The sequence below is a fragment of the Lotus japonicus genome, chromosome 5 (assembly GCF_012489685.1).
Source record: "Lotus japonicus ecotype B-129 chromosome 5, LjGifu_v1.2".
NCBI lineage: Eukaryota > Viridiplantae > Streptophyta > Magnoliopsida > Fabales > Fabaceae > Lotus > Lotus japonicus.
Genome location: NC_080045.1, coordinates 53,230,265 through 53,240,836, shown reverse-complemented (window position 1 = coordinate 53,240,836; position 10,572 = coordinate 53,230,265). Strand labels below are relative to the sequence as shown.

Here is a 10,572-nt window from a genome sequence, read left to right as displayed (position 1 = left end):
TATACTCTATAACTCTGTTGTCCAAGTTCCGCCACTTGATGCATTAAGGTTCATGTGCTAGAGTGTATTAGACATTTAGACTACATAATGGTTCATTGGCCTAACACCATTAGTCCCACCGAACGACGAATCAATGCTTCTTAGGTTATGTTAGATGATGTAGGGTTCCCGCGATATAGTGGCTCACACCAAGCTATCCAAATCGCTCGCTCACCCTCGTGCATGGATCACACAGCGATATAGTACGAGTCATGCGTATCACATATTAGGGTTAGCGTTACGGTTCATTGGCCTAACACCATTAGTCCCACCGAACGACGAATCAATGCTTCTTAGGTTATGTTAGATGATGTAGGGTTCCCGCGATATAGTGGCTCACACCAAGCTATCCAAATCGCTCGCTCACCCTCGTGCATGGATCACACAGCGATATAGTACGAGTCATGCGTATCACATATTAGGGTTAACGTAACGGTTCATTGGCCTAACACCATTAGTCCCACCGAACGACGAATCAATGCTTCTTAGGTTATGTTAGATGATGTAGGCTTCCCGCGATATAGTGGCTCATACCAAGCTATCCAAATCGCTCGCTCACCCTCGTGCATGGCTCACACAACGATATAGTACGAGTCATGCGTAACACTTATTAGGGTTAGCGTCACGGTTCATTGGCCTAACCTCATTAGTCCCACGCAACGACGAATCAATGCTTCTTAGGTTATGTTAGATGCTCTAGGGTTCCAGCCATGATTAAGGTTAATTAATCTATGACAAAAAAAAATGATTTTTCGTAAAAAATAAAATATATTATTTTTTATATAACTAAATATAAAAATGTTAACATATTAGTAAAAATAAAAAACTGTCCAAGTTTAGATTTGAACCTTGGACCTATTGCTAAATAGGAGTAGTATTAACCACTTAGACAGTGATTGTTTATTGTTTTTTATAAGACTCAAAATTTATATATTCAGTAAAAAAAGAAACTTTTTCACCAACTTTTTATATTTCCCATATGATCGGTTACGATCATTCAATGCTTATTCGATTATTCGATTATCAAGAACAAAAAACCATCACAACCCACTCATAGGAGAAATCGAGAGGGTAGACATTCTTCCAAGCAGTGGACGGCGATTTTAGGGTTTTTTTGCACGGACATTTGAGACGCTTGCAGACACTCATCTCTGGTAAGATTCTTTCAATTTTACAGAATTTTCACTCCATTTTGATACTTGATATTCCTGATTTCTTTTTGATATTCATGAAATTTGGGTCGCCGATTTAGTTGTGCATGGACAACATTCACAAGTATTTGTCAGATTGAATCGCTTTCCGTTTCCCTTTCCCCCCTGATGTTCATGCATGTTCTATTTCTAATGGGTATTGATTTCTTTATGTAACTTGTCATTACGAATTTTCCACCCTTCTTCGGTATGATAGTGACCTTTGCCTGCAGTACAAAAGAACTAATTAAAGTTATATGCCATGGTCCATCACAAATTTTTCATCTTTGTTCAGACTGACAGCGACCTTTGACCATCTGATTATGTCTTTATGGTATATGCCATATTCATGTTCAAAGTTTCCACCTTTTTCAATACTGATAGTCTCTTTTCCATTTTTTACCACACATTTGTTTATGACAAATTTTTACTTAAATTACATAGTTCCAATTGTAACTCATTTCCTGTCAAATTTAATACTTTGCCTTTTTTCACTTACTATCAGATTGAATATTTTTCCATTCTCCCTTTCCCCTGATTTTTCATGCATGTTATACATCTAATATATTGCTCTTATCTTACTTTCCCTCTTCATTGTAATGAAAATCATATTGAATAATTTCTGTCCAATAGAATACTTTGTGTGTGTTTGTCCTTTATACCCTGATTTTCATGCATGTGCTACTTGTAAACGATTTATTATGTGCTCTTTTCTTACTTTTCCTCTTCATTGTGGTGAAAATCATATGATTTACTTCATGTTTTTTTGTGCAAACATGTTTATAGAAGCAAGTACTGTGTTCTACCATGGCACCCAGTCAGAAAAGGATCCCCGAACACGATTTCGTTGCATGTCATGAACAAGCTATGGTAATAGTCTGCATTCTAACTAGATACTATCTGTTCATACACATACATGTATATTTTAGTCTGATGATTTCTTACTTGGATTTCCTCTTTGTAGACTCACTTAGAAGTCCCTGAGACATTGGTCAAGATGGGCAATTACCGGGTGGACTGCACTTGGTATCTGACTGACCCTCTAGGTGTAACACACAAAGTTAGGTATGAAAGATTGCATGGAAAAGGGTACTTGACAACAGGATGGTCACGGCTACGCAATGTCTTTTGTTTCACTGGTGTGTGCTGGTTCCTCTTCAAATGTGTGGGCAGGTCAAGATTTAAGATTGTTATTTTCAATTCTAAGCATAAGCAAATCAAATATCATGGCTGGCCCGTGAAGACAGAGGAAGATGATGTTAATAAGCTTCGTGAATACCTGTCTGTTCCACCACCTACATTAACACCCCCTTTCAAGCGTATTCCCAACTCCACCTTTGTGCTATTTAACCATGAATCTGAAAATCCCTCCTTCAATGTTACCCTCAAAGACCATCATGCCAAAGGAAGCCAACTAGTAACTTGCTGTTCTTTCTATATTTATTTTCATCAGCATTTTTAATTCTTGTACCATGTAAGCAAGCATATAACCCATGTTTTATGCAATTTCTTAGGACCTACCCGTGAAAATTGGGAAGCACTTAAAGAAGTTTGGATCTGATCCAGTGTTTCTGAAAGGTCCATATGAGGGTCCAAATGATAAACTGGTGGAATGCAAACTCATTCATGGCCAGGCGAAGAGCAAGTTTGGTAGTGGCTGGAGGGAATTCGTTAGAAAGTATCAGCTTGCAGAAGGGGATGTCTTTGCTTTCAAGTTTCATTACATGAATCAGAGAGTTGTGGACATCATGATTGCCTTTGCTGATTAGGGTGGAGTGGAGATGGAAACTGGACTGGCTGTGTTTTTTTTTTTTTTTTTGCTGAAATTTATAATTTGAACCTAAGCTATACTGTTTGGTAACTGTACTTTTATGTTCACCGACATGTTCGGTGACGTTTTGGAACAATTTCGGTAGCTTTTGGTGATAATCTTGGTTACTGTCCTTAATTATTAGCGATAATTTTATGTTTTACTAGTTTAATTTGTCATGTTTGAAGTTGATTTCTACTGATGAAATGTGCTAACTGGACCAAAATGAAAACCTTTGGGGACTATAAAAGGATCTAAAACGCAGTTTATATTGATCAATGGGCTAACAGACCGAAAATAAAAACTTCTAAGCTGGTCTTCACAACAAAAGGCCAAATCAAAAAAAAATTTGGGTTCAGCCAATTCTTATTGTGAACAAAGGCAGCTTTAATGCAATCAGTGATCAGCTATTTTTTTTTTGGTTGTTGTAATTTTATTGTTTGATCATTTTATTTTGAACCTCACTTGTAACAGGCTCCTGGTTTTTGGGCTTGACCCTTTTGTGAGATGAACAACACTCTGACCCAAAAAAAATGCATGAAATAAGTGGTTCACATATTGTAAAGTCTGCACTTATATTGTTTTTTCAGAAGATGTTTTTAAAATATAATTTAATAATTCTTTTCCTTCACACAAATACATAATTTGTTCCAATATCAAAATCAAACTGACTTAAAGTGAAATGCTTTCAATTATTTCCTAAACTTGAATTTCTATTGTGTCTCCTATCGACTGCCGCCAACGTCGATGAGAATGTCGGGAGTAAGCCAGAAGGTCCAGCTTGAAATAGAGTTTGTATCTGAACTCCTTGGTAAGGAACCTGGACGTTTTGGTGCTGTATAAACTGTGGAAACACCTGAACTCCATTAGTCATATTCACGGCATAAGAAGGTTGCAAAAATGGAAGTCCAGCTGAAGCACGAACAACAGGATAGTGGACTTGTTGTACAATAGGCTCCATGTTATAAACTTGTCCCTACCCAGATTATGTCCACGAGAAAACAATTTAATGAGAAACTTGAGTAAACACCACTGAAGGGAAAATAAATAAATTATACAACCATTCTAATTACCTGATTCACAGATTCTTGGGTCAAAGGTATTTCCTGTGGATGCTGGGGCAACAAAGTAACTCTGTTGTTATCCACATCACCGCGACCTGCATTATTCGGTGAACTCTGAGTCTGCACAGGTTATGACCAGGAATCAGAGACTCACACATTGATGCATTTAAGTAAACTTAAAAATAACAAGATAATGAAAAATACTCACCACTTCATTCACAGATACTTGGCTTGAATGAATCATGACTGGGACTTCTCGCTGCTTAGATTTACGCTTATTTTGTTTTGTCGACACCGTGTTCTGATTTGAACGCTTGTTCTGCAAAATTTGTAAGCACAGATCACTCTAAAAAGAAAACTTGAGCACAATGCAAGAAAATTTAAGATGAATGACAAGCATTTCATTTACAGATACTTGGGTGGATGAGGAGTCATTTCCCTGCTTCCGTTGCTGCGATTTAAGTTTACTTGCCACCGAAGCCCCCTTATTCTGCCGATCTACGCTGCCAACGTTTGTCTGTAAATCATTTCAATTTTAACAATTATATATCCAAATGCACAAGCAACATGATTATGATCAGACCAGGCAATAAATATGGTGAATATCAGAATCACCTCGTCGTCTGTGCTGTCCTCAATTCCTTCACTTGCAGATTCACCTGTTTCACTGTTATTGACTTGATCAGGATAAAGCAAAACCGGGCACGTACGAATCGTGTGTCCAATACCCCTGCAATTTGAGCAATGCCTTCTCTTGGTGACAGTTCTGGTCTTCTTGGGGGCACCTCTACCCTGTACAACAGTTGGATCACCCACATTAAAGGCTGCACTCTTTATTGTACAACCCGGTTTGCGACTCTTCTGAACATCCCTCAACAACTTATAAATGTCTTCCATTACACTTGAAAAATCATCATCCTTTTCGCATGCTATTTCTGCGAGATAGTTGCATGCGGCAGACATAGCTCCTTTTCGCAACAATTTCATATTCTGTGAATGAATACTAGGCTCTGAAATTGAATATACATGAGCAGACTTGGCTGTTTTCAACCACCTCTTAGAAACTAGATTGCTTGGAAATTCATCAATATACTCACTTCTCATCCCAGCTATTATATGAGAACAAGGGATGCCATAAAACTCAAAATAACCACATTCACATACAAACTTTTTCTGGTTCTTATCATAAACCACAATATATTCTTTTCTGCGATTGCTAATTTTTCTCATTTTCATCATCATAATATTGGCCACCTCAGAACGCTCCACATTTAGCCCCAGGGCATCTTCAATTTGACCCTTGACTTCCCAAAACATGCTCCTTGTTAATATTTTGGAAGCTCCATACTCAATGCCACTAAGTGCAGTTGTCATAAAAGGCTCACCATAAGAAGACTTAAAATCAGATTCCAACTCATTGTGCCTGTATTTCTTCATAGCCCGCTCAAAATTGAAAAGAACATCCAACAAGGAACACTTACAATGCAGATAATTCTTTATGAATGAGTTAATACCTTCACATAAGGATGTCGTCCTAATACCGGCAAAAAATTTGTCTTGCATGAAGGTGCTTGCCCAAGAAGCTCTTGTCTCATACATCGTATCAATCCATGGATTGTTGGCTATACCATATTTCTCAACCAGTTTATCCCACTTCTCTCCAAACTTGTCAGGGTTTAAGTTAGCGTACACAAATAACTTGAATTCATCTGCAAAATCAAGATTTCTAATATTTTTCAAAGCATTCTGGTGAATGTGCCATGCACATTGACGATGCGTGGTATTCGGCCACACAACTCTAATAGCTTCCTTCATTGCTAGATCTCCATCTGTAACCGCCACCTTAGGATGCCTGTTAAACATTGCTTCAGTCAAGGTTTCCAAAACCCATATGAAAGTCTCAGTTTTCTCATCATGAACAAGTGCAGCAGCAAAGATAGTTGTTTGCTTATGGTGGTTGTATCCACAAAAAATCACAAGAGGTTTGTTATACTTGTTCTTCTTGTATGTGCTATCAAAGGCAACCACATCTCCAAACACGTTATAATCCATTCTACTGGTTCCATCACACCATAGCAAGTTAAGGAGATTACCTTGTTCCGATTTGTTGTACTTGAAGAAAAATAGTGGGTCACTGTCAAGTTTTCCTTGTAAATAGGACCGCGCTGCAACTGCATCACCATCTTTGACTCTTTTCCTTTTTTGCTTGTCTAGGTGGTTGGCCAAGTCCTTGCCGGTAAAGCCTACGGACTCAGCCCCACCTTTTTGGCCCATCATCACCTCCATAATATTGCGGGTCCTCACACCAAATAGGTTCATACCTTCTGCTTGAGCTTTGTCCCCTTCACTCAATTGCCGGAATTTTGGAATCAAATGAACATGCTTATATGGTGTTAATGGGTGATTGTGTTCATCGCAAAAAAAAACACTTTCCACCTTTTACTGCTAGAAAAACAACGAAATCGAATTCTAGCAAGGCAACCCACTCTAGTAATAGGCTTAGGTTGTTTTCTTCTGCCACTATTATGCATATGCTTCTGATGCCTTTGTCCAGCCCTATTGCACACCACCTGTCGTGAGATAATCTTGCCATCATCATCCTTGTATACATCATCTTTTCTTGGAGAGAATCCACGGATACGAGCATATTTAGAATAGAATTCACATGCTTCCTCCTCAGAAGAGAAATCCATCCCTCTAATGTCGTCTGCAGACAATTCAGTAATCCTTTTCATGACTTTAACTTCTACATCAGAGTTTTTTTGACTGTCATTTCCAGTTTCAAACATCTCATCGACATCCACAAAATTTTCCCCATCATTATCCCCTTCATTCACACCCTGCTTCAAACCGTTGGCAGGGCTAGAATTCAGACTATCATCCTCATCGATGATATAAAGCTCGTCATCAAACGGATTAAGCCAGTTATCTCCTGAAGAATCATTCATTTTCCCAACTCTGAAATAAAATCAAAACCGACGATTCAAGACATTGCTACCTAATAAAACCATACTTAGGGTAAAAATAATTAAAAATCATACCAGTTCAGGTAGCCGCAACTTCGATCCCTGCTCAATAGAGTAGTGTACAAGTCGAAACTCCCGTATCAAAATCTTACAGCGACACAGACGAGCACAACCAAATTCATCAGTGAAAGCACAGTCGAAGAAGAATCACCTGTGAAACCCTCGAAATCACACAAACCAAAGCCTACCGAAGACGACAGTTCAAATAGATGAAATGAAATCAGGAAATCAATCTAGGTGACTTCAGGAACAAAACCTATCTCATGAACCCTAATCTAATCTTTCACGAACCCAGAATGTAAATTACCTCCAAGATCTTTTTAACTTAGCTTTTGTTTTCTTTTACCTTAGCTAAGGGACCAACTTATAAATAAATGAAGTTAGGGGATAAATTCATGATTTAAGAAAGGCTACTGCTATTATTCCGGATTTAAAAAATCGAAACAAATGAAATAATGTTATTGGTCCAAGCAATTCCTGTACGCTACCCATAAAAAAGTTGCGGGCACCACATAAATTGCCATCATATTATTATATCAGCACAAAACAAGCTGTCTACCACCTCAAAGATACTGAAATATTTTCTGTCTGGCTTCTTCTTCAATCACTGAATCCAGTGGCAGCAAGGCAAACAGAGAACGAGAACAGAGAGATGGAGAGCATAGTGCACAGAACAGTGGAAGTAAATGGCATCAAGATGCATGTTGCAGAGAAAGGAGAAGGCCCCGTGGTTCTGTTCCTACACGGCTTCCCTGAACTCTGGTACTCCTGGCGCCACCAGATTCTGTCTCTCAGCTCCCGGGGATACCGTGCGGTGGCCCCTGATCTCCGCGGCTACGGCGACACCGAAGCACCGTCTTCAGTGACCAGCTACACATGCTTTCACCTTGTCGGTGACATCATTGCTCTCATTGATTCTCTAGGAGTTGACAAAGTATACCTTGTCGGTCATGATTGGGGTGCTGTTCTTGGATGGTATGTCTGCTTGTTCCGACCAGACAGAATCAAAGCCTATGTTTGCCTCAGTGTTCCTATCCGAGGCTTCCTCCGAATTGATTCGCCAGTGAAAACCGTGGATGGTTTTCGTGCCGTGTATGGAGATGACTTCTATGTGTGCAGATTTCAGGTAAAGGTTTCAAATTCTCTGCTTTTTCACATTGATGGATTGAATGTGTCTATATCAAATGAATCTGTTATGGTCTTGGGATTTGAATCTGTTGATTAATTAGGAACCTGGAAAGATGGAAGCTGAGTTTGCTGAAGTTGACACTGCGTATCTGTTCAAGAACATTCTCACTATGCGAAAAACTGGTCCCCCAGTTTTCCCAAAAGGAGAGTATGGAACTGGTTTTAATCCGGATGTGCCAGAGACCTTGCCATCTTGGCTCTCAGAAGAAGATCTTGAATATTTTGCTAGCAAATTCAAGAAAACAGGATTCTCTGGAGGGTTAAACTACTATAGAAATCTCAACTTGTAAGTTCCCATTTTTTGTATTTTTTATGTATATTATGTATCAAAATGTCGGTCAATATGTGTCTTTTTGAATGAAGGCTCAGTTCAATTTCGTCTTGTAAGTGTCAGACAAGTTGATATCTCTGACGGTCTCTGATTGTGTAAAATGTCTGGGAAGTTAGTCTTTATGGTAAGATAAAACGTCGGTCAAAACCTGACTCACGTACATTTAACACAATTAGGGATTGCAGAAGTATTCCCTTTTTCTGGAACTACTTTATCCTAAGCTTACACTTTATAGGGACGAAATTGAGCATTTTCTTTTGTCTTTTTCTTATAACTTATTGAAGAAAATAAATCTTTTTTGAAAAGGAAAATATACCAATATAGATGCAGAGCCTAGTAGCTTGAATTTTAGAATCTAACATTCTTAACAGAGATATATAAACAGCAGATGAAATGAGGACTTGGAATGTAATATGATATTAGAGCTCCAGTCACAAAAAAATAGGAAGACTTAATTGTTCAATTGATTCCAAAGTCAGAATTAATTATGGAGAGAAGTTTGTGTGAGTAGCTTATGTATTGCATAATTGATTCGGAGAAAATAGACATTAATTCAAGCCTGCTACTAACCATTGTAAATTATTTTTCTGGCTCATAAAGTAGTACTGTTAATAGGATATTCAATTCCATGATTTGCAGGAATTGGGAGCTCACAGCACCTTGGACTGGAGTAGGCATTACCAATGTGCCAGTAAAGTTCATTGTAGGGGATGTTGACATAACATACAATTTCACAGGGATGAAGGATTATATCCACAAGGGTGGATTCAAGAAAGATGTGCCAACTTTGAAGGAAGTGGTTGTGCAGGAAGGGGTAGCACACTTCATCAACCAAGAAGCAGCTGAGGATGTGAGCAATCACATTTATGACTTCATTAAGAAGTTCTGATCTGAGGCATTTGATTCCAAATTAAGCTTGTTCTGGAGCCGCTCTCTCTGAAGTTTAGTTGAATAAGACGGTGTTTTATTGTTCAAGTTGCAAAGCTCATTTGTTCTGAGCTTCAGTTTCACTTTCTTTCTTCTTAATAATAATGTTCTCTCAAGAATTCCTTTAGTATAATTAAGATCCAGATTGATCGCATCAAGCTGAGTTCAGTCTTTAGAGATGGTATGGGTGTAGTTGTCATTTCTCATTGTATCTTAGCCTTTTTATTGGCACCATGCAAATTAATTAATAATTAGGATACTGATATCAATCTCGATTACGTGACTACTTCTATTGATTTCAAATCTTAATGGTCTCAAGGGCTCTAGACATAATAAGGAGATACAATAGGATAGGATAAATTAATCATATCTTAATATCTTATTTTAATCTATGTTGTATGTTCTGCGCACAAGATATGATTCGATCGGGCATGGTTTAACATGGTTTTACTGGTTAATTCCAAAAGAGTTAACATCTCCATTATTGTAAACCCTTTCTTACCCAGTTTTTGGACTCGTACACCATCGAGGGAGGTCTCCCCAATGTAATTTGCAACGTCTTCAATAGCATGTATATACTTCCAAAAGATCTCCTTCTTACTAACATTAGGAATGGAGATCATAAAATGGATTTTTCAAAGTATTTACATTGGGTTGAGAATCAGGGCCGGATCTGCTTTAGAAACCTTGAGAGCAATTGCCCCACAAAGTTTCTAGTGTTGTCTTCATTTTTATTTTATTTTTTGAATATTGTCTTAGTGCTTTCTGAATACTACATGTATTTTTTATATATATTTTCCCCCACTAAATTTTAATACTATTTGTTTATATATATGTGTATGTTTTTTATCCCACAGCTCAAATATTATCGATCCATTACTGGACAATTTTCTAAGTCATATGAAAATAATGTCCAATACCATAACTGTAGGGTACATAATGATAGCAGTAGCATTGAAAAGATTCAACAGGCGGATATCAACTTACAGTTAAATGG

The 10,572-nt window shown here is 38.0% G+C and overlaps 2 protein-coding genes across 2 annotated transcripts; one reads left to right on the top strand and one right to left on the bottom strand.

Moving 5' to 3' along the window:
* Positions 1-3,727: 3,727 nt before the first annotated feature.
* On the bottom strand, positions 3,728-7,051 carry LOC130719777 (protein FAR1-RELATED SEQUENCE 5-like). Its single transcript, XM_057570385.1, has 6 exons — positions 6,547-7,051; positions 4,719-6,445; positions 4,519-4,620; positions 4,312-4,422; positions 4,113-4,223; positions 3,728-4,015 (listed from the first exon to the last, which is right to left on the bottom strand). The coding sequence occupies exons 1-6, from the start codon at positions 7,049-7,051 to the stop codon at positions 3,728-3,730; spliced, it is 2,844 nt and encodes a 947-aa protein (XP_057426368.1).
* Positions 7,052-7,647: 596 nt separating this feature from the next.
* Positions 7,648-9,861, top strand: LOC130720248 (uncharacterized). Its single transcript, XM_057570874.1, has 3 exons — positions 7,648-8,255; positions 8,359-8,603; positions 9,288-9,861. The coding sequence occupies exons 1-3, from the start codon at positions 7,782-7,784 to the stop codon at positions 9,535-9,537; spliced, it is 969 nt and encodes a 322-aa protein (XP_057426857.1). The 5' UTR covers positions 7,648-7,781; the 3' UTR covers positions 9,538-9,861.
* Positions 9,862-10,572: the final 711 nt, after the last annotated feature.